At 32.4% G+C, this 23,901-nt stretch overlaps 1 protein-coding gene across 11 annotated transcripts; it reads right to left on the bottom strand.

Moving 5' to 3' along the window:
• Positions 1 to 4,172: 4,172 nt before the first annotated feature.
• On the bottom strand, positions 4,173 to 8,681 carry LOC137813594 (Protein kinase superfamily protein). Of its 11 annotated transcripts, none has more exons than XR_016519634.1 (8): positions 7,677 to 8,498; positions 6,981 to 7,145; positions 6,683 to 6,888; positions 6,021 to 6,147; positions 5,698 to 5,788; positions 5,315 to 5,501; positions 5,111 to 5,243; positions 4,173 to 4,751 (listed from the first exon to the last, which is right to left on the bottom strand). XR_016519634.1 is itself a non-coding variant. In XM_068615936.2 (8 exons), exons 2-8 carry the CDS (start codon positions 7,117 to 7,119, stop codon positions 4,488 to 4,490), a joined length of 1,128 nt encoding a protein of 375 aa, XP_068472037.2. In that variant the 5' UTR covers positions 7,120 to 7,183; positions 7,677 to 8,681; the 3' UTR covers positions 4,173 to 4,487. The 11 variants fall into 11 exon arrangements, 8 of the variants coding, with proteins under 8 accessions (XP_068472037.2, XP_068472038.2, XP_090156693.1 ...); XR_016519633.1 differs by having other exon boundaries at positions 6,981 to 7,183; positions 7,677 to 8,467; XM_068615936.2 differs by having other exon boundaries at positions 5,717 to 5,788; positions 6,981 to 7,183; positions 7,677 to 8,681.
• Between the last annotated feature and the right edge of the window lie 15,220 nt (positions 8,682 to 23,901).

Raw genomic sequence — 23,901 nt, 5'->3', positions numbered from 1 at the left:
CATATAATCATTCAAGAAAACTCATTAAACAAGAGATGAATACATATTAGAAAGTCAAAAGAAAGGAAAAACAAATATAAAAAAATGCTATGAAAAATAGGTTAGATACATAGAGGGGTTGAATTGTGTATAAAATATTTCCAAAATGTTTGTAAGGTTATGTATGATGAAATGATAACAAACCAAGTTTTTAATATGATAGACGATCTACCAAAAAAATTTCTAAAAATGAGGCATTTTAAAAAATCTCATTCTTTTGTTATATCAAATTTAATAACTTGAAATTTAAATAAGTTTAAGGAGAGGAGGAATTTATGTTGTATATATTGGTTCTTTTGTAAACGCAAACTTCGTCTAGTTTTTTCTCAAATGATCAAATTTCACTATGTAGACTAATGTTACAAAGATACAATAGAGTATTTATATTTGGACTTTGGCCATTCCTGGTTGAAACAAACTAAGTATTATTTGTATACTCAACCACTTTTGGCTAAAAACCACAATATTGTTTGGAATACAACCACTACTAGATAAAACATGGGTTTTGTTTGGAATAATAATCGCTCATGACTAAAAACTTGGAGTAAAGTTTAGAACGCAACCACTCTTGAGTAACAATCCTACAGTATTGTTTGGAATTCCCACTCCAAAATAAAATACGATTATTGTTTAGAGCAACAACCACTCTTGACTAAAGAGTTTATAAAAAATTGGTGGTGCATTAGGGTTTGCATGCGATGTAGGTGCATTTTGGGACGGCGATGCTTGCGGCTGCTTTATGGGGTGTGTCGTAGAGGTGTGTGTGCCATGGAGGGGGTTTGCACTGCTGCTGCGGTTTTGTATGAAAATGGATTGCACGACTCCTGCGCACGACGTGCAACCAGTGCGACAACGTGCGTGCGGCGAAGCACGACCAGCAGAGTGCGGTGGAGCGCGACCAGCGGAGTGCGGCGGAGCACGATCAGCGCACTACACGTGCGCTACCAGCAGTAGAGCGCAACCAGCGCGGTGGTGTTGCGCGTGACTAGGCGGAGCGCGACCAGTGCGGCCCCAGCGTGGTGCGGAGCGCGACTAGACTACATCGACTTCTATGTAGGGGTGGAAGTGGTTGTGTGCGTAGTTTTATGGCAGACAGTGGCAATGCGGTTTGTGTGGGTGACGTTTTTGGAAACAACTTGGTAGGGAATGGCAGAGAGTTCTAAGGGATTCCTCATCCCATGGGGTTGTTTGATGGATCGAGAAGTGTCTCATAATAAGAAAGTCTCTACTATGCCAGGCTAAAGGAAAACATTTGCTTAGGATTTGGGAAATACATGTGATACAGGCTTGGACAACTTCAAAAACCTTTTGATGAAAGTCAAAGAGAAAATATTTTTCATACAAGATGTCTTATTAATGACAAATTATGTTCATTAATTGTAGATGGGGTAGTTGCACAAATGTGGCAAATACAAGGGTTATGGATAAACTTGGATTACCCACTATCTCTCATACAAACTCCTACAAATTTTAGTGAAGAAGGAGAAATCATTGTCAATAAACAAGTCCTCAAAGCTTTCTCCATTGGAAAATATAAAGATGAGATCTTGTGTGATGTTGTGCTAATGGAATCACCCACATTCTATTAAGAAGGCCATGACAATTTGATAGAAAATTTTACATAATAGTCATCTTTAAAATTAGTAGGACAAATATAAAAAACACACACCAATAATAATGGAAGGAAATAAGGTATTACACTTATTTTATCAAACACAAATTACTAAAATAAAGATATTTACAAAAGCCAGCAATACAATACATTTATCTCCGTTGACATCATACTAGAATGAGAATCACTATTATTCTTTGAGAATGACATTCACATATCTTATATTCAACTTACATATGTTATTAGTAAATGACATTCATCTCTCTTATAATTTTAATGAAGGAACCTTCACCTCTCTTATTTTATTTAAAAATATTGTATTGATTAGAACTTCAATGTTTTAAATATAAAAATGAAAGAGTTTCATAAAAGAATTATTACTATTATTTTTATTATTAGGATATATAAAAGTTTTATTGTCTCTAAATTATAATTTTTCTTATTAAAGTATTAAAATTTATATTTTTTAAAAACGTAATTTTAATATAAAAACACATAAATAACTACAAATGTATTAATTTATTATTACATTTGCATGTTATTTTAATAAAGTATAAGTATAAACATAAATAAATAAAAAATGCAATTATTACTTTATTAAAGGACTAGATGAATGTGCATTTTAAAATTAAAGTAAGATGTACTTTATCCAGAGATTAACCTCACCTCACTTGTTATATTATGACCGCGTCACTAACTTAGCTAGTTTTTATGCATAATAAATTAAATACTAAAATAATTAATTATTATATAAACCGATTTAAATATTATTTAATAAATTATAAAATTATTTATATTTAAAATAGTTTTTATTATTAAAAATTTATAAATTATTTTTTATATTAGTATCTAATATTATCACACTTTTAATTATCAACTAATTTAGATTTTAGAATCTAAAATAATTAATAATTAAAATTTTGATAAATAATATTAAATATTAATTCATTTTTTTATTAATAACAGAAATATTTTATATATTGATAAATTTTTAATTTATAAAATAATATTTAATTTAACCATTATAATAATTAATTATTATTTTTTTAAAATTAACTTTTATTTAACAATTTTTTTCATATTTACGTGTTATATGGATCATGTAGTCAGAGTAAAGATTCGGGGTTAATGAATTGAATATTTAACTTTCTTAGAGTCTTTTGCTAGGCAAGTAATTCAGGTTTCAATTTATACATAGGGAAAGCCGTGTGCAATGAAAAATGCAAACACAGCTTGGGGAGGAATTTTTTCTTATTTTATTTTATTGTTGAATTTGTTAAAAAATAAATTATCTACTTCATCCGACTAGTTTCAGGTTCAAGTCCCGGGCAGTATTTATGAATAAACTATTAAATAAGATTAAAAACTATATATGAAATTTTCCTATAATATTATTTTTTTTGTTTGTAATTATTTTTTAATACTTGTATTTTAAGAGTATGATTCTTAAATTTCATAATATTTTAAAGAAGGTAAGTGAACAAGGTTGTCTTATTAAAAAAAAATTAGCGTCATTTAAGTGTAACATGTTGTAACGTGAGTGCAATTGAAAGAAGTGAAACAGTTTATTTTGTTTCTTGTTGCTGTTTAATTGCCCTTATCCTGTTTCAATTTTTGTATCCATATTAATGTGACGTAAAGAATGACAGTAGTAATGTGAAACCAAATTTTGAACAGGTTTTGCAAAATAGACTTTGTCTCCTTCTTGGGCAGAACGTTAAAGTCTTTTGGTACCCTATCACCATTATTTGTCTACAATTTTCCTTCCACGTTAAAAATCACAATCATAAATGTAACTACCACCGCAATTCTTAAGCATTGTTTTTCTAATGATTTCAGGGTCCCCTTCTCGTGTTCATGCTTGGAAAAAATAATACAAAAAATAAAAAAAAATACATAAATATTATTAATTATCAAATAAAAAATAATATTTTTATATATAACTATTTAATAAATAATTGATTCTTTATCTTAAAATAACTAAATAAATATTTTTAAATAATGATTATATAATTTTTTAATAATATTTTTACAAAATTATATATATTATAATAAAATTATGAAAAATATAAATACACATGACCCACTTGTTTTCGATAGTTTGTTACATAAGAAAATAAAAATACTATTTAATTGGATGAATTCATTTGATTATACAGAAAGAAAAAAAATCATATCTTTCCGGTGTTCTATGATGGGAAAATCTAATGCTGAATTTCTGTCAAACAAATTTCACCACAATCTTTTGATCTGTTATAAATGTAATTTCTTTCTCTACAAAGGGTTATTTTACATTTATGCCGTCTCATAAAAATGTTTTATTGACAAAAGTTCTGAGTATAAGTTTTCTAAATTTGTATTTATGTATGAATAAAAGTCATAAAAACTAATTTTTTTCAAAAATGTTTGTGCAAGAAACTATAAGAGGAAAGTATAATTTGAATTTGAGTTGCAGCATAATTAATGAGATGGGAAAAGGTGGAGACTTGGGAAGAAGAAACTGTAAAATAAGAGTGATAAGTTTACCACACCAACCCAATCTTCACTGTCATATTAACAACAAATAATGGTTTACAAGAGAAAATTCATACATTTATGAAGAAAGAAAAAATGGGGAAGAAGAAAAAGAGAGTAAAGAATAGAGCTTTTCACTGGCCCATGAAAAAGAAAAGAAAAAGAGATGGATAGAGGGGGATACAGGTGCTCTTTATACACTTAGGAAGCAACTGGCCCTATTTTCTGCTATGCACTGAGGGAAAGCAAAGAAGTAATGCACAAATATAACAAACAATATATAATAAGTAACAATTTAAGACAACAATAATAACCTTTTCTTTCATGCTGTTGATTTGAATAACTGGCTTCCAAGGGTCACAGTTGGGGTTCCTTCTCCCATGATTGTTGTCAGGTTCATTTCCTTCTCTAGGATTCGATCAAGTTCCATTTCCACATAGCTCATGGCAGGTCTTTTCTCACTTGAAGGGTCTATGCATCTGATCATGAGCATGATGTAATCTTCCATTCCTTCAGGTGTACAACTACTCTCCAATGTCCGATCAATGGTGTAAGACATCATGCCACGGTCTTCATTGCTTAGCACCTTCATTATGCAGAGGAAAAAACACACCAAAAATCAATCACATACCACCTCATGGACTCTTACCTGTAAGATTACCCCAAAACCACATCTTCAAAACTAGCTATGACACACTTTCAACATCTGACCCCAATACTTTTCAATTTCTAACTTTTGGACAATTTTTTATTTTACTTTTCTTCTTATTTTTCTCTTATAAAAGAGCTTATAGAATAACTTATCCAAACAGATCCTAAGTGGTAATATGTATTCCTATTGACACTGTCAGGTGGTGTGATCATAGTGTTGCAAACATCAAATTTTGATTAGTTAGTTTGTGAGAAACCCCTTTGTAGTGATAGTACATATAAATTAAACTTTACCCATTCAACCAAATTCTGATTAGAGTCCGGAAATGGTGACCCTGTTGCTTCTTTCCCACTTAACAATTCCAGCAAAAATACCCCAAAGCTGTATGCATCGCTCTTTTCAGAAAATCGTCTGAACTCTCTCACCCTGCAAGGCATGGTCTGCATAAATAACCAGAACAGCACAAATGATTCATGAGATATAGAGATATGTATTACTCTGATGCAAGGAATATTTCATCTGTTGCCGCTTGAGAAGAGGAGCCTGCAATGTCAATTTTCCCCAAAAAATTGCGGAGTCCGGCATCTGCCACCTTAGAAATGAAGTTTTCATCCACAAGAACATTAGCTGTTTTGAAATTCTTATGCACCAAACGGGGACTCAGAGAGTGAAGATGAGCCAAACCTGCACAGAATAGTATGAATGAGCTTTTGAAAATCAGGAACAGGTTGGTCATGGCTTTATGCATAGAGAAGGTACTACCAAATAACTGAAAGTTTTAGGATGGCTTACAAAAACAAATTGTGGGATCCATTAAGATACTTGGGTATTTTATCTAAAAGAGAAGAAAACTGATAGCAGGAAAGCCACAAATGCTCACTGATTTTGCAAAGGATCACCTTTAGCTGCACCTTGAGCTATTGAAAGTCTATGCTTGAATTCTAGCTTCTCTCGAGATTGTTGACCAGCGCCTGCAGAGGAAAATCAAAGTCACCATCATAAGCTTTAAGAAAGGATTTATTTAGACGAACAAGATGCAAAAAAATTCATGAAGGGTAGGAAAATGAAGTTAAGTTTTGCATGCATGCAGAAAAACATAAAACACATACATGATAACAAAACTATCAGTGTGATTCATTATAACTATGAATCTAAATATGGATATAATTGTTAATTAAGCTTTGCAGATATACAGAAATTTACCATACAAGTGACTGGAGACGCTTCCATTAGGCACATATTCGTATATAAGAAACTGAAGACTGTTCTCCTGGCAGTAGCCTAAAAGACTGACGAGATTCCGGTGGTGAATAGCTGAGAGATAACGTACCTACAGCAAAATATAAAGTCATGTTAGACCAAAGCAAGAGAATGAACCGTAAGGGAAACATTTAGTTAAGACTATATGGTGTATGCAATTGCCTTTGCCTCAGAATTATGAAATGTAAGTGTCAAAAGACTGTGATATAGTTTATGCTCACAATGTCTGACTAGTAAATTTTTTAACATAACAAAGTCTGTCACACAAAAGGAATTGAGAGAGAAATACAGATTTTTCTCACATATAAAGATTTTTTTCAGACATGAAACACATTAGAGTGGACTAATGGGCAGAGAAAGATTCATATTTCTGAATCAAATGATATCTGAAGCTAAGTGGAATTTACTATATAACTGTACTCTAAATTCTGAAGCAGAAACAGATAAGGGTCAGAAGGACTAGTAAGACATGAAGAGAAAGAGGGCATCCTTTCCAAATTATAAGCAGCAGATCAAGGAAAGCAGTTTTGTTCACTAATCAAATTTTCCAAACTCATGGCATCTCATGCAATCAAAATTTAGAGCATGAAATTGAGGAGTATTACCTCATCCACAAATTCCTGACTAGCGAGTCCACGGCGTTTTTTGATGGCTACAAGCATCCCATCTTGAAGTAAACCCTTGTAAACCTCCCCAAATTTCCCTTCTCCAATCAAATTTTTTTCGCTGAAACTTTTTGTGGCCAGAGATAGTTCTTCCATCTCAAAACGCCTAGTATCTCTAGGCAACTCAATTGCACCATGTCTTCCCACTGCATGCAAAGGAATTTATTTGCAGCACTTTAGGAAAATTGTTCATCAGAGAGTATATAGGTATATCTAACAAATGCATGTCAGATGTTACCTTGAGAAGGATCAGAGGACCCTGTCTCTGAAGTCCTAGAAACATTCCTCTGGCGAGACAACCATATAAGTATAGCAATCCCTACCAATGCCACGGCTCCTGCAGCTCCTCCAAATATTGCTGCAAGAGTACTTGACATCTGGTGTGGGAATCACTTCACTTATGCTGTTCAAATTTATATGAACTATTATTATACATTAAACCTGGAGTCCAGAGAATAGAAAAAAATGGGAATTCGTTATGTATGAATATAATGTACTTCAAAAGATAGGAGACAGGTGCAGTTAAGAACCGTAAGTGACCAAGAGTTCAAACCCAATGGAATGTTGACACTGGATTGCGAAGGACAGGACTTAGAAGAAGGCATGCAGTGAAGAATGCAAGTAGAAGAACTAAATAAAATTGAATATGATGATAATGCTGGACCAAAGGAAGAGTATAACCTGTTAGGGTGCTTGTAAAATTGATAAATGAAGCTAAGCTAACATCACCAGCAAAAGTTGAAACAATTTTATGAAACCCAGTAAAATGCATGTATGTTCTAAATAAATGTCATGCAGCAGGCTGATAAAATTGGATCTTGCCAATAGCATTGCAGGCTCTCTCAGTATATAGATGAAATCTAAAAAGACAAATAAACAAGTAAATAAAAGCAGAGTGGAATGGAAGGAACAGCAAAGAGAATAAAGTGGTTACTTTTTGTCAAATCTCCAGGCCTATATCACGAGATAAATAATGAGGCAGGATCTCAGAAAGCCTGAGCTTCATTTACCAATGACACTTTGAAGGAGCTTCCAATGCCACTCACGGAAATCAAGATTGACCCACAAAGCCCCTCCACCTTCCCTCATATGAACCAATTGTCCACCCTCAACACAAATCTGACAACCAAACCAAGATTTTCAAGGCTTCCACACAAGATGCAAATTTGGAAAGTGGGGTTTTGGTGGCATCAAAATCAGAAAACCCCTTCAGATCAGGAGCAAAACTTCAAGTCTCAGTTGGCTCCAAAGACAAGGTCAAGGACTGATATGAATATGCTCCCTGAAAGGTAGTGCCACTCTGTAAGCAATGAAAACCCAGAAGTAAAACCTCTCTATCTCGTTGTACTTTTATTAATTTTATTATGAAAAAAAATAATACTCTTTCTTTCTCTCTCTCTCTCTCAGAAGTGTATCATCGTTGGATAGTGGATACAGACAATGCCGACAGAAAGTGACCTTGCGCCGACAGACACAACACACTATCAGGTTTATTACCACCTCCACCAAACACCCCAATTCAAAATCATCACCATAAATATACACATAGTATATATATGTATGTACATGTAAACAAACCCACAAAAACAAGGGACCCTTTATATTCTTTTGATTGATGGTTCCACCCCAGCTGAAGGGAAATTCAATTCAAGCTGACTAATATTGAAGCACAAGTCTTGGGAGGGGAATGCAGCAAGAGAGAGAAATAGAGAGAGAGGGTATGACAGAGAAAGACAGAGAGAGAAGGGCCAAAAAATAATCTTTTTTTATTTTTTTGTGGGCTGTAAAGTGGCATAATTGTTGTCTGGTACCGCAAGTTGAATGGGATTTATTTTTCTGTGTCGTGTACAGGGCATCTAAGCTGTAACAGATTCACACTGCTGCAACAGCACAAACAGATAGAAAGGGAGAGCCAGGAGACACAGTACATGGCAAAAGTAAATCACTGAGATCATGTATCTCCTATTTATTTTCACACATGACATGCACAACCACAAAATCTCACATTTTTTACATCAAATTTTTCAACTTAACCAGTAGTCTCCATTAACTACTCCACTGCACTAAATTGGATCGTTTATGATAATTTTATCTGGCTTGAACATGACTGTATTTGGTAAAAAAAACCTGTGATGTAACTAAATAGTCTCTACTAAGTATTATCAAACATATAAACTATGTTTATATTTTTACCACACAAAGTTTTATGGTTTATAATGATTTTACCTTACATGAACATTGTATATGGTAAAAGACACTTGTGACTTTGTTCAAAAATAAAACACATACAAAAAGGTTGAGAGAGGGAGATTCAAAGTTGTGGCTTGTTCTTTGTGGGGTTGTTGTGCCCCACCAGCCAGCTATGTTGACGTTGCTCCTACTGAGATTTTTAAATATTTGTGTATAATAATAATAATGATAATAATGTTAGGATCATGTTAGTCCGTAAGTGAATGAAATTTAAGAGAAAAAGCAAGGAATATGTAACGGCAAACTCTACGGTTCTGCTCCTTTTAGCTTTTGTTTATTCCCGTTTCTAACAGCAACACTTCTTCGGATTCTATCAATTATTCTTTAATGTGCCATTTGTTCTCTGTCATTGCATTTGAAACAAATATTATAATACGATGGAGTGATGATGATTACCGTGATGATTACAACAAGTCAAGAACGGCTCAGAAATGTAGCAGTCAAGAACCAACCAAGAATTTACAACATTAATCTAGTTCTCAAATTGAGTCTGATATATTACTGAGAGGTAGATGCTAGCTCTTTCAACTGCCACTCAAATTGTTCATTAAAAATCACATTATGCTCAGCACATTAGTCTTTGAAACCATAACTCCATTAATGAGTTTGATCTTGACATTAAGAACAAAATTAACTAATTATTAGAGAAGTGAAATGACTTACACTTTTCAGTTAAAGAGACTAATTTTGTTATCTCAATTTCTGGACTTAAACTGATTTGACAATTGTCATTCAGAATGACATGTCTTTGTAATCTTAACTTTTTATTTAGGTCTTCTTTGGTGATGAGATGGGTGAGCAAAAGGAAAATAAGCCTGAGGAGGAGTACTGGCACCGATGTGAAGGAAAGAAATGACATGATTAATTTTGATTTGAAAGATTCTTAGAGTTGATGAAAGCAAGAGAATAGGGACGCAATGATATGATCAATAACACAGAAGGATAAGAATAATAAATATTATCATGCTGTAACCAGTAAACCACCGTTTAATTAATTACACAATGTCAACGTACAAAATTATTGAGGCACAATGATTTAGTACTACCCTTTCTGCTCATCAACTCATCAAAGTCCATTTTGCAACACAAAACTAAGTAGTTTAGGTTTGGTTTGGTCTCTTTAAAACTGGCATCACTGGCCTATAGTGTCAGTATATTAATTTAACTGGTTTTGCCATATATTGATTCACTGCCCTTTTGCCATTCTGTGTCTCACGCCTCACCTAACAGCAAATAAACTCAATTCACATTATTTTCTCCAAACTTTTCAGACAGTATAATCGATGCAACCCCACAAAGATCACATCTTTAGATCGGTGACGTAGAATACCAGATTAACCAATCCCCTATACCCAACTGGGCACCCAATTTACTAACCTGTCACTGTTTTCCGTTCCTCCTTTTCTTTCACATTTTTGCTACTGTTTCAGCCATTACAAGGTGATGCCTATTATGGAGTTGAGTGAGTAAGTGAGTGAGTGAAACATTGATGAGAAGTTGGTGCAGCCCATTTTATTATTGGTTTATTCACTATTAACCAATCACATTTATTGCTGTATTTATATAAATTTGAAACTGTGAGCATTACTTTATGTACCCATTAATGAGTCATCAGAATCTTAGATGAGACCTCACTACTACAAGCAAGCAACATTATTCCCTTTCATTACGCTGGATGATTGATGGCTAGAATCCTTTCTTTCTTCTATTTTATTTTCATATACATACATATATTTGTTTATTTTTCCTGTTGCCTTGGTTGTTGAAACTTAGAAGTCATTGAACATAGCTGGATGCCAAAAACCTGTGTCACATGAATTGAAATTCCTTGTAGCTGGAGAATCAGAGGAGTAATCCTAACTGGGACCTCAACTCAAAAAGGCTTTCTTGTGGAAAATGTGGCTGTCCTACTAGATTATAGCACTTCATGACATCTCTGGCACCAAAAAGTACAGTTTAATTTGCTGCAAATTATTGTTGGAGACTCCTTTTTCCTTTCTTTGGGCCTATAGAGTGAGTTGTTGCTGAAGAATATTGGGCTCCTTCATTCATAATCACATGTTTTAAACATGCACCCCATAGATTTTGAAATTCCAAATTTATCCTTATGAAAATAAATTAGGAGGTGTGGCATTGTGAAAGGTGGCTGGGTATTTTGGTTGAGTTTTATTGTTGGTGAATGGTGGTGGTTGGTGTGCTAGGTCAACGATGGTTGTTGTGCTTGGTGATTGGAGGTGGTTATTGGTAGGTGTTTTGTAATGGTTTGAGAAAGTGTTTTGTAATGGTTTGAGAAAGTGTTTTTTTAGGTATTTTTACATGTGTGTGGTTATGTTTTACGTTCATATTCCTAATTACTTACCCATTACATGTCTCTATACATATTGTGGTCTACACACTATTATGTGGAAGTTAAGTTATGGTCTTTATTTTATGTTAGTAGGACGTAAGTGTTTATTGAGATGTTGAGAGTTGCACATATGTTAGCATTCCAGACGATTGAGTTAATTGATGTAGACAAATTGATTTTGCTCTTCTATCTATCTATCTATCTATCTATCTATCTATCTATCTATCTATCTATCTATCTATCTATCTATCTATCTATCTATCTATCTATCTATCCATCTATATATTGTTCATGATTTTAATTGTAGTAAGTGTGATGCAGACAAATTTATGAATGTTGTTTACCTTGTATTCAAATCCATTACTGAAACATTTATTTTAAAAAACAAAAGACATTCTGAATTATACAATCCGAAAAATATTAAAACATTATGGATTGTGTTAGAATATATAACCTTAAAAAAGAGGGGGGTGAATTGTTTATAAGATATTTTCGAAAACTTTTGGAGGTTTAATGAAAATCTGTGAAGAAATCCAGAAGAGGATTCAAGTTAGCCAAGAACACAAACTGTTTTAAAGAGAAACACAGAAAACAATCGGTTGTTTCTTCGAATCAATCGGTTGTTTATACCAGTTAAAACTTAAACAACTTAAAAACAGAATTTAAAGGAGTTTAGAGAAAGAGAAATGCACACAAGCAGGGTTCACTCTTACAAAAAGCGCTACATCCAGTTCTCAGAAACCACTGGGTAATCCATTAAGCAATCAAACCAGATTACAAAACACCACACACCAAAGTAGTGACCTTAAACCCCTCAAGAAACACACTACCTTTGGCAAACCACACCAAGAATATTGATCTTAAACACCTCAAGAACACACAACACTCCTTGGCAATACAACAACAAAAATACAGAAGATTGAGAAAGGATTACACCTGATCAAAGTTCAACTGAAAAGAATACAATTGCAATCTTATTCCACTCTCACTTGAAAATCCAAAGCTTGATGTGAATCTTGAAAAACTTGAGATCAAATATGTCAAACTTAATTTCTCAAAAACTGTTTTCTTACTCTTCAGAAACATATAACAAACTATTTATATTTTCCAAAGATTGGTCAAAACATTTAATGAAGGAGCGTATTCAGTTAGAAATCATTTAAGACATATTCACCATTCAAAACTGAATTATGTTAGGATTTTCAAAGAAACAATCGGTGGAAACCACGAAACAACCAATTGATTTGGTTTGACAGTTAAGACAACCAAGTCAAACAACTTTCAACCTTTTTCAAAACCTCTAAGAGCAAAACAACCGGTTGATTCGACAAAACAACAGGTTGTTTTTCACTTAGTTGGAAAAACATTTAATTTCAAAAAGGTTTCAATTCACATCAGTTTTAGATTCAAAAAAAGAGTGGATCACACTTGATTCTACCCAGATCCCACCCACACACAACAACAACACCAACCTTTCATCAAACACCTTGTATTTGGATTCTTCAAAGCTCTTGATCACTCTTGATCAACAATCTCCCCCTATTTGATGAAGACAAATCCCTGGTTGCTTGTGTTGGTATTGTTTGAATCTGAAACCGCACCTGCAAAACATAAACTATGCAATCCAGAGCATCTCTAATAACAAGTTATGATGAAACTAGTTTTTCTACATAACCACAAGAGTAGAAAAACCAGCCAGAAACTATGCCAAAAACATCAAAACTGCAACAGAAATTAAAAGCATACTTAAATAAAAGTTATAGCAGTTTTAAGACAACACATAAACCATATTCTCCCCCTATTTGTCTTCACAAATAGAATTAGGAAGAGATAAAAACAAAATAGTTAAAAAATAAAGCAATAGTAGCATAGAAATTTAACAAAACTTGGCTTCAATCTTCTTTCCCAAACTGCAGCTCATAAAGTTGGTTTTGAACAACTTCAATATGGTCATCAAGGGTCTGAAAATGTGTATCCTTGCTTTGAAATCTGTTGTCAAAGTTCTGAAAGTTTGTAGAACAAAGATCATGAAGATTCCTTTGATTTTCAACAAAGTTGTCCAATCTATTGACCATGAATCTCTCAAAAGGAGACATTGAGAGAATTCTATTTCCTTGATTTCCAGCACTTGTTCCAACACCTATGTCAGCAACAGGTTGATCTTCATCTTGAGCATCAACATCAACACCTTCAGCAACTTCTTGATCTTCTTCATCATGTTCAGCATGTGCACCACTTGAGGAACCACCATGTTCACCATCCTTGCTTACCCATCTTCCACCAATCTTGGTAAAACCCATCTTGCTTAGTGAACCATTGTTCACTTCATGTGTTGATTTCACCAATTTATATGTTTCTTCCTCAAGATCTACTTCAAAATAGTTTAAGAATTTAGAAATCAAGATAGCATAAGGATAATGATAGTCACTTAACCTCATAGATTTCTGCATGTGTTCCTTGATTTTATGGATCCAATTGATCTTGACTTTTCTCATAATGCAGTATATGTAGACAAGATCTTCCTCAGTGAGAACAGAATGATTGCTCCCCCTTGGTGTTAGAATCCAAGTTACAATGAGAGCCAACAACCTTTCATTCAACTTGAACCCTCCAACAGAACAAGTTCTTACTTGTGGTTGAAGATTCTTCAAACAACTTCTATAATACTGAATCTTGTTGAAATCTTCCACCACACCAATATTCCCTTTGTTGATTCTCAGTCCAACATACTTCAAACCAGTTACTGTAGTCCATACCTCATGAGTAATCTCCATATCCACACCTTTGACATGAGAAACAAGGTTGTTGTCAACAAACTTCAAGTTAGTGTAGAAAACCCGAATAAGATCAGGATAAATGTTCCCTTTCATCTCCAAGAACCTCTTTAGATGTTGTTCCTTGAGAAGATTTCTCACATCATCCAGCTTTTGACTTTTCAGCTAGCTGAAAGAGACAACTTTTGGGTTGTTTATCACTTTTTTACTTGTTTCAAAACGATATTTTTCAATCAACTGATTGTCTTTTGAAAACCAGCTTTCAAGACGCCCTCTTGTTCTTACAACCCTGGTTTTGATCCTTTTTTTTATGATGGAGGAGTGGAATCCATGATAACAGAATGAGAAAAAATGAAAACAGAGAAAAATATGAGATGCAGCAAGAGATGTTCCAATGGGTTATTTTTCTGTAGAAAAACAGCTGTAAAGGGTTTAATAGTAGCACAAAAACTCTCCTTAATCCTTTGGTTGCAGTGGGTTTTAGTCTTCAAGAAGAGGAATTTGGTCCAAGCTTGCACAGGAAACATGTCAGCCCATACCTGAGAAACCACTGGGTAATCCACTAAGCAATCAAACCAGATTACAAAACACCACACACCAAAGTAGTGACCTTAAACCCCTCAAGAAGCACACTACCTTTGGCAAACCACACCAAGAGTATTGATCTTGAACATCTCAAGAACACACAACACTCATTGGCAATACAACAAAAGAAATACAGAAGATTGAGAAAGGATTACACCTGATCAAAGTTCAACTAAAAAGAATACAATTGCAATCCTATTCCACTCTCACTTGAAAATTCAAAGTTTAATGTGAATCTTGAAAAACTTGAGATCAAATATGTCAAACTGAATTTCTCAAAAATTGTTTTCTTACCCTTCAAAAACATATAACAAACTATTTATATTTTCCAAAGATTGGTCAAAACATTTAATGAAGGAGCGTATTCAGTTAGAAATCATTTAAGACAAATTCACCATTCAAAACTAAATTTTGTTAGGATTTTCAAAGAAATAATCTATTGAAACCCCAAAGCAATTGATTGATTTGGTTTGATAGTTAAGTCAACCAAGTCAAACAACTTTCAACCTTTTTCAAAATCTCTAAGAACAAAACAACTTGTTGATTCGACAAAACAACAAGTTGTTTTTCACTTTGTTGAAAAAAATTTAATTTAAAAAAGGCTTTAATTCACAACAGTTTTAGATTCAACAAAAGAGTGGATCACACTTTATTCTACCCAGATCCCACCCACACACAACAACAACGCCAACCTTTCATAAAATACTTGGATTTAGATTCTTCAAAGCTCTTGATCACTCTTGATCAACAGATTGCACAATCCAAAAAGTATTTATAGATTTAGAAATACACTTAGAATTGTACAATCCTAAATGTTTGAATACATTATGGATTGTACAATAAAAAATGTATTTATGATTCTAAAATTATCTTCCGTAATATACAATACAAAATGTATTCAAGCATTCCAAATTGCACAATCCAAAATGGTTTTTATCATGGGCAGTTTTAACATTTTGCCACCTCATGGGGTGCATGTTTAAAACAAGAGGGTGCAGAAAGAAGGAGCTATATTATTCGGTTACATTAGGAATGTTGTTGGTGACTTTGTTCTGCTATTTACTATTTAACCTCTCCTAAATTTCTGTTCACCGTCCCCTTTCCTTTGTGTAAATAGTTAACCTTCTCTTTGTTTTATTAGTTATTAGGATCATAGGTTTTCAACTTAGTCCAATGAAAGAAAACGGGAGTGGAGAGTGTGCACAACCTCATTTTGAGCTAAAACTATTTATAATCCTTCTCTTTTATGTACCATCTAAGAAATTATTTAAACTTATCCTAATTAGTTGTCCAATATGTATTATTTTTGGTAGGGGTAGACTAATAAAAAAAATTAACGGAAAGTAGATTAAAAAAATTGGAAATGATCCAAATCAAATTTTTTTCCAGATTTTTTAGATCTATTTATTTCTCAATTGACTTTGAAAATGAAGAACCAAACATAAGTACTCATTATATTTAAATATATTGTGATATGTTTCGAGCTACTTAGTAATTACGAAAACACACATTAGTGTAATTCTTTAAGGTTTTTATTCTATGATTTGATTATATTGCACATACAATATATATATATATATATATATATATATATACTAAAATATGATGATAATAAATTTGTATGCTAGTTTTCAAATATTAAATCATGTAATTCATTTATGAATTCTAGATAATGTTGAAATTATCAATAAGAAAATAATTACACTAAATTAATTCACAACATCTTTCTTTGTTTAATTTTTTTTGTAAATGTTTACAAAAATTGTAAGAAGCATTTATTTATTTTTATAATAACAAAAGCCGCAAAAAATTATTCAAATTGAATCTAAACACTAGTTTTTTTAAAATTGTATGTTAAACTAAACTAAAATCAAATAAATCATATTTTATTTTTATATTTGGTTTTGATAAGTTTTTAATGAGTGACAAAATGGTCAGTTTAACAAATTGATTAACGACATCAATTTTTGAGAGGAGATGACATATTTGGTCCATCTCTAAAGCGAACAAACACGTTTACATTTCAATTTTTTATATTAAAAATATGTCAAATATTAAAATTAATTTATTAAATTTTTTTTTACAGTTTTTTAGTTATATTATTTGAAGGATACAAATATGTTATAGGATTGTAATTTAAATTAGGAATATTTACAAATTAAATTTTAATTTTTTATTATAATTGAGTAATTTAAAATGTAACAGTAAAAATAATTTCCATTCACTCAATCAGAGAATCTAACTAATAAGCTAAGACTTAGAAAATATAACATTGACTAAGTGTGCTTTAAGAAAAAAAGCTTTAAAAAAAATTTAAAAAAATCTAAGATGTTAGATTTAGAAAGAGAAGTTTTAATAGAGCTTATAAAACACTTTGATTTTTTTTAAATAGATTTATTAGACATTGTGGGGGTTGATTAATATGTTTTTTACACAAATTCACAGTGTTTTAAAAATTACAACTAAAAGTAATTAACTTGCACAATAGAACATGAAAACGAACATGTTTGGTTATATTGCTTCACCTTCAATTTGGACTACGTATAATTATCTTTTTTTCAACTTTAAAAGATCCACTAATCAATCTTCATTACAAGTATATTATCACTCTCAATTTGACTCACTATGAGTTCATAAATCTCCTAGTATATATTTGCTAATCTCCCCTTAAGATTAAATATAAGTACACATAATCACTCATAACTAGATACTTAGAGTCACTCCTAATTGTACAACAAAAATAACTAAAACTAATATAAAGAAAACTCTCTAGATAGGATATTCAAATGAGCATTACTTGCTTCATGGAGGACCATCCTTTCAAAAATCTACATTGGATGGGATTCGAACTCAAGTTCCTTGAGTGAATAAAGAAACTTTAACCACTACACCAGAAAAATTCTTCAGTATTATTATTGAATGACTTTTATTATACTTATTATTATTAATAATATGAATAATATGAATAGTATGAATAATATGAATACTATTAATAATAATAATAATAAAAATTATATTAATAATATGAATATAATATTAATAATAGGAATATAATATTAATAATATGAATATAATTTATATTATTATTATTATTAATAATAAGTATAATAAAAATCGCAATATGACCAAAGAATTTGTCTGGTCTAGTGGTTACTGTTTCTCTGGTGATTGAGAGGATTTGACTTCGAGTCACAATTCACTAGATAATTCCTTAACATCCTCGCCAAGAATTATTCAGACATATATATTTTTTTAAATCAAGAACACACTAACGCTCTGTCGCACTGCACACATAATCACGAATCAGTTGCAGAAAATAAACAACACAGGATTTAACATGGTTCGATCGCAAACTACAACCTACATCCACATGGGCAACTATTAGGTTTTCATTTTGTCCTATTGCACACCAATTACAAGTACAATGATCTCTTTAAATAGAAATTATAAAGGGGACACAATGATTAAGCCCACTCACTAAACATGGTGTTTAGTCAGCCCAATCCAATTGGTCCTAGCTTCATACCTAATAGGTGCCACATGTCATGTTATGAATTGAGAGTTTTTGTAAAACTTGGATAGTCATTTATAGGAGCTTCCTTAATCTATAAAAGAGAGGCTTCTCTCTTGTAATTTCTAGACTTTAATGATATATGAAATTGTGTTTCTAAAACTCTTAACAAACATCTCCAAGTCTCTCTTCTATTATGCTTTTTTGGATTCTATAAACTCAAGGAAGTTGACCTAACCTCTTCCTTGGCCCTTGCACCTAAAACCTCACGCTCAAACCACTTCTCCTCCATGAATTTCTACAAGTCTTTGGATGCCTTCCATCAACTATTTCCACACTCAAGGACAATTGTTTCAGGTGTATTAGAGCTAGGCTTCACATCAAGATAAGCCTTAATCTCCAATTTTTTTTGGGTTATTCTTGAGGTTGTGGGTTATTCTTGTGTTTGTCCATATGTTCTTCGTTGTTTTGTAATTTTCCCCCTTCAATTTTCACCGATTTTTTTTTTCATTTTTTTTATGTTTCTTGATTTTCATGGGTTGTTATTCATGTTTGGTATGATTATTTTTATTTTAGAGTGTTCATTTATCAAGTTTTTTTTATTTCTTTGTGTTTTATGTTAAATCTGCACCATAACCTACAATGTTTCTTATTTTCAGTTTTTTTTTTCAAATTTAAATATTTTTCTTGAGTGTTTTTGTGTCTTTGATTCAGTTTTGTGTGCAAGTAGATGAGGTTTTATGTGTCTAATTTTTTTTTGTCATTAGTCTTTTCTAGTTTTTGTTTCAATTTCACATAATTATAGTTTTCCACCTATTACATATGTGTTTGTTAAAATGCTTCTTAGAAGTGCACAACAAGTGTTTGTGTTTTTGTCATAAAAATATAGTATAAGCTTTTGTTCCTTTTTCTTTTGTAATCTTTGAGTTCTTGAGTGTTATTTTTTCATTAGTGCTTTCTATTACATAATTTCCTTTGTGAGTTGTTTTTGTTTTTAAATTTCCATTGCATTTCTAGGATTTTTCTTCCTCTCTAGATTTGTAAAGTTTTTGTCTTGGTTTTTGGGTTTGTTTTTGGTAAAAATATTTGAAAATTTTGGTAGAAGTTGAATGAGATGTTGTTTTTATCTAGTTAAAAAGACAACTCCAAAAGAAAAATAGAAAAATAATTTATAAAATTAAAAGCCAAGACGTTTTCAACCAAGAAAAACAAGTTTTTTTGTATTCATTGCCCTCGGTTTGAAACTTATTACATCTTATTATTTGAGTGTTTTTACCTAAACTTTTTACTAGACCTTTCTTATTGTGTTGTTGATTTGTGATAAACATTTGAGCCGTAAATTCATTGTAAAAGTTTCACAATAAAGTTAAGTCCTCTCTGCCAACACTGAAAAACAAGTTCAATTTTTGTGCTCTAGTGTTGTTATTTGATTTGTTTCTTTCAGAATATACACATGTTTGATTGATTTTTTTTGTCATCTGATCACATTTTGTGTTAAGGTTCTTACATAAAAATTTCATAACACAATAGTTTTTGGAAAAGTTTACATATATTATGGACTTTTCAGTGTCGGTTCGCTCTAGATTATTCTTTTGTAATCCATTTTAGAGGCATTCTTAGGTTCATTTTGTTGTGTGCTACCTTTTTCTTCTTAACTTTAATTGTTGATGGTCTTTGGTTTGTTTTCCATTGATGTTTTTCACATTAATCTCCTTTTGGTTTTGCTTTTCAAATCTTTTTAGATTTTCTTGCTTTTGTTCTTGGATTCTTTTGTTGGTGAGGGATTTGGAGTTTCAAGTGTTGGTGTTGAGGAAGATATATCTTGGGCTTCTTCTTTGAAGTACTATTTTGCAAAGAGAAATTCTAAACGGGAGAGGAGGGAATAAGATATTTTAGAGCACTAATTTGACATTCAACATCACAAAAGATTCAAGGGGTTCATCAAAAGTAGTTCCATTTTTTTCTTTAATTTTTTTGTATAACAAAACCTTTGTGTATTTTTTTAATTTTGGGTTAATTGGGAATTTTCTCCAAAGGAAATCCCAATAGATATTTTTTTAATAGCTTTCAGGTGCATTAGTGGTGTAAGTGTGTCAAAGGGCACTTAGTGTCACATGCACTTGCACCTTAGGATTCGACTAATTTACTTTCACTAGTATTTTCCTTTATTGCTTTAATTTTTGCTTTTAATTCATTCCTTTACTTTCTTGCTTTATAAGTATCTATGATACATAGGTTTTATCTTTTTTTTTGTTATTAGTAGATATTTCTTTGATCTTTAGTTTCATTTTTCATTTCACACACTCATTCCCGTTTATCTCACTGTTTTCAAGTTCTTTTGAGGGAAATTGTGCTGAGAAATATCTGAGATAAGGTCTGACTAGGAAAGTATTTGTACATAATGATACAATCCAAGTACCCAAGCATATGACCAAGGACTCAAGAGACAATTCACACTGTGATCAGTCATCTCAGCATTCAAGACACGACCCCACCAAATATCAGAAGGACCTCAGTAGAAGAAGAACTAGGCATAGACTAGAACATCAAATGTCCTCCCTATAAATAGGGTGCCCTGCCTCATGTATTTGCACATTGAAATAGGAAGAAAAGAAACTTTGTCACAGTGATTTTGTGAGTATGAGTACTCTAGTTTATCTGGGTCTTATCTTGGGTGAGTAACATCTCAAGTGGCGGCTCCTGTGTCACTCATCTTGGAGTCATCTCTTCTCCAAGTGGCGTGACAACCTTATTCTCCATAAGCTCTCTTCATCTCTTCCTCTTTTTACTTTCTTTTTGCGCCTTCCCTTCCCTTCCTTTATATAAGTTCATGTTTGTCTTTTAATTGTTGGTTCTCTTTGTCTTGTTATCTTAATTTTCACCCCTTGCATCATCCACACATATTATTGTTTTTTTCTCTTTGCCCTTCTGAAATGAACCTTCACACTTACTTAACCACTTGGTTAAGTTCGTGTCCAGTGGGAATCTTCTTAGGGTCCTCACCATAATTGTTAATCCCAAAAATCATAACAAAACTGAAACTTTTAAAATGTGCAATCTAAAATCAACTCACATCACTTAAGTAGTACATTGTGACTCACCTCACTTTCCTGGGTTGAACTTGGAGAAATCTCATACTTGAACTTTTGATTTACTTCACCAAAATATAAAAACATTTTTGAAAATCTTTTATCACTCAAGTTGTTTTTTTTTTCTAAATCTCTGTGAAAACAATTTTAGTTTTAATTCAACTATGGGTGATCCTTCACATCTATCTAGTGTTCATGGTAATCAAAACACTAATGATTTTTCAGATATCCATGAAACACTAGCAAAATAATCAAAGGAATTTTCTAACTTACAAGAAATGTTTTCAAAATTTATGATATCTAAGAAGAAAAATAAGGAAAAGTCTAGGAGTAGAAATGGGGAGGGGTCTCACAAACATAGAAACAATCATCATAGAAGCCAGTCCTAAAGCCAAGATGATTATAATAGTCATCAAAATACAGATTACGACTAACAAAATCCTAGACAACATAGGCATAGATCTCATGTGTATAGAGAACCTAAGATTTTTAAGAATTAAAGGCCTTAACAAGAGGGGGGTGAATTTTTTAAGGGAAAATTTTCATAAATACTGGTTAAAAATGAAGATTGATATTGATTTACAGATTAAAGAATCAGATCAGCCAAGAAAACAAAACTCTTAAACTAGTTATTAGAAAAACAACCGGTTGAAAATTCGTTTTATAACCGATTGTTTATGGCAGCAGATATAAAATCACAATTCAATCGGATTTTAAATGAGTGAGAGAGAGAGAATCACACAAACAATTATATTGGTTCACTTCTAACCAAAGCTACATCCAGTCCCCAGAAAACCACTGGGTATTCACTAAGTAACCAACAACAGATTACAATCACACAACAACCTCAAAGAGGTGATCTTAACCACTCAAGAACACACACCCTATTTGACTTTACACACACAGTCAGAACAGTCCTCTGACCTTACAGATTTATTGTTTTACAAGTATACAAAATGAAAAACAATTACAAGAATAGAAGGAACAGATTACACCTAGTGTACAGGAAATCACAAAGCTCTTAATTCACTTTTTGAACCAATTGCACAGCCTTAGGCAATCTAGCACAACTTGAATCAAATCTTCCTCAAACTATCTCTTAATCTCTCTTTCTGTGTATTTCAAATATGGAGGGTAACCTAGTTTTATAGCTCTTCAATCTAGCCGTTTTAGGCAGTTAAACATGAGCCAAAACAGTTTCAAATCAACTGAAAACAGATTTAACAGGTTTTTGAAAAATTGTTAAGAAATTCAAAAATCAATTGATTTAAATGTCATTTTAACCGGTTGAATTGGTTTTGACAGTTAGTCAACCAAGTCAAAAACAGTTTGAAAACCCTCCAAACAAGCTGAGTGTAAAACAACCGACTAACCGAGAAATCAACCGGTTGTTTTTCACTTAGCTTAGAGAAACACTTTTCATTTTCAAAACCAGATTGATTCAGCTGTGCTTTGGATTAAGAATGAACTTTACAAATTCTAAACAACCTATAAGTAAACCCCAAACCCCAAACACAGTAGCACATACATCAAACTCTCTTCACAGATTTGGAGGCATCAGAGCTTCATTTTCTACAAGATTAACCTTCCTTTGTTTCGTGGCTCATTAACTATAGATGTTATGAAAGTTGAAAAAAAATTTTAGGCTCACCAAATATATCATGAGAGGAGAATTACCTTAGTTACACTTAGTTTTCAAAACTGAGCCTTAAAATACATAGGCTTAAGGAGGTGTCATGTAGGACCTCTTAAGATGCTCTAAAGACCCTTGCTTGTATGGCAAGTGAGGGTTTCTAGAATTTTTTGATTTATTTACAAAGTACTCTTAAAACTTGTTCAAAATACAAGTCCTAAAGAAGACTTTTCTACTATTTATATAAACAATTCTTCTGCCTTTATTTTTGTATATGGTGGCTTGGATGATTCTCCATAAAGTCGCCTTGGGCCAAGTCGAGTCCACCTCAGGAAGAGTTTAGTTGGGTCCACATCAGGCTGAGCAAAGGACCAACTACAAGAGAAATGGTTAAGAAGATTCAAGATGAATGAGATTTAGCTAACCTCAGTAGAGTCAAACTCTTATCAGCAAGGGTCATCCTTCCACATTGTAAATAGTATAATAAAACTTTTCTTTCGAGCCATGTAATGGGCCTTGGTTTAATCTTTTGGTTCATGTATTTGGGCTAATATTAGAGTAGGGTGTAGATAGTAATAGAGAGTCCAACTAGGGTTAAAATTGCGCTTCATTGAGCCTAATTGTAAAAGGGTGTGCGTCTAAAATAAAGGGGTGTGTGTCTAGAAACATGGAGTAGTCCCTCTTAGCATGGTGAGCATGAACCTTGGCATAGAGAGCATGAGCATCCACATGACATCTCCTCAATGGAGATGATTTCCACCAATGAAGATAGGGGCACTTGTCAAGCTCCAATTTGAGAGGATTTTCTCCAATGAGGGGGAGTCATTTGTCATCATGTGAGTGGAGATTTTGTAGGGTTAAAATTATGATCTTAAACGCCACTTAACATTATAAATAGGAGTGTTAATTCTTTTTTAAAATTAATCTTGAATCAGAAGAGTTATGCTGCCCATTTTTGGTCATAAACATT

This window comes from Phaseolus vulgaris, chromosome 1 (assembly GCF_051622355.1).
Source record: "Phaseolus vulgaris cultivar YP4 chromosome 1, ASM5162235v1, whole genome shotgun sequence".
Lineage (NCBI taxonomy): Eukaryota > Viridiplantae > Streptophyta > Magnoliopsida > Fabales > Fabaceae > Phaseolus > Phaseolus vulgaris.
The sequence above is the reverse complement of the archived record's forward strand: the minus strand, read 5'-3'. Positions and strand labels throughout refer to the sequence as shown.

What these genes read in the sequence shown, in the direction of transcription:
- LOC137813594 (XM_068615936.2), bottom strand. Translation starts at nt 7,119, where the DNA reads ATGTCAAGTACTCTTGCAGCAATATTTGGAGGAGCTGCAGGAGCCGTG. An exon ending in GTCCTCTGATCCTTCTCAAG is followed by an intron (nt 6,889 to 6,980) that starts GTAACATCTGAC and finishes CTTTGCATGCAG; the next exon opens with TGGGAAGACATGGTGCAATT. An exon ending in ATCAGAATTTGGTTGAATGG is followed by an intron (nt 4,752 to 5,110) that starts GTAAAGTTTAAT and finishes TGCATAATGAAG; the next exon opens with GTGCTAAGCAATGAAGACCG.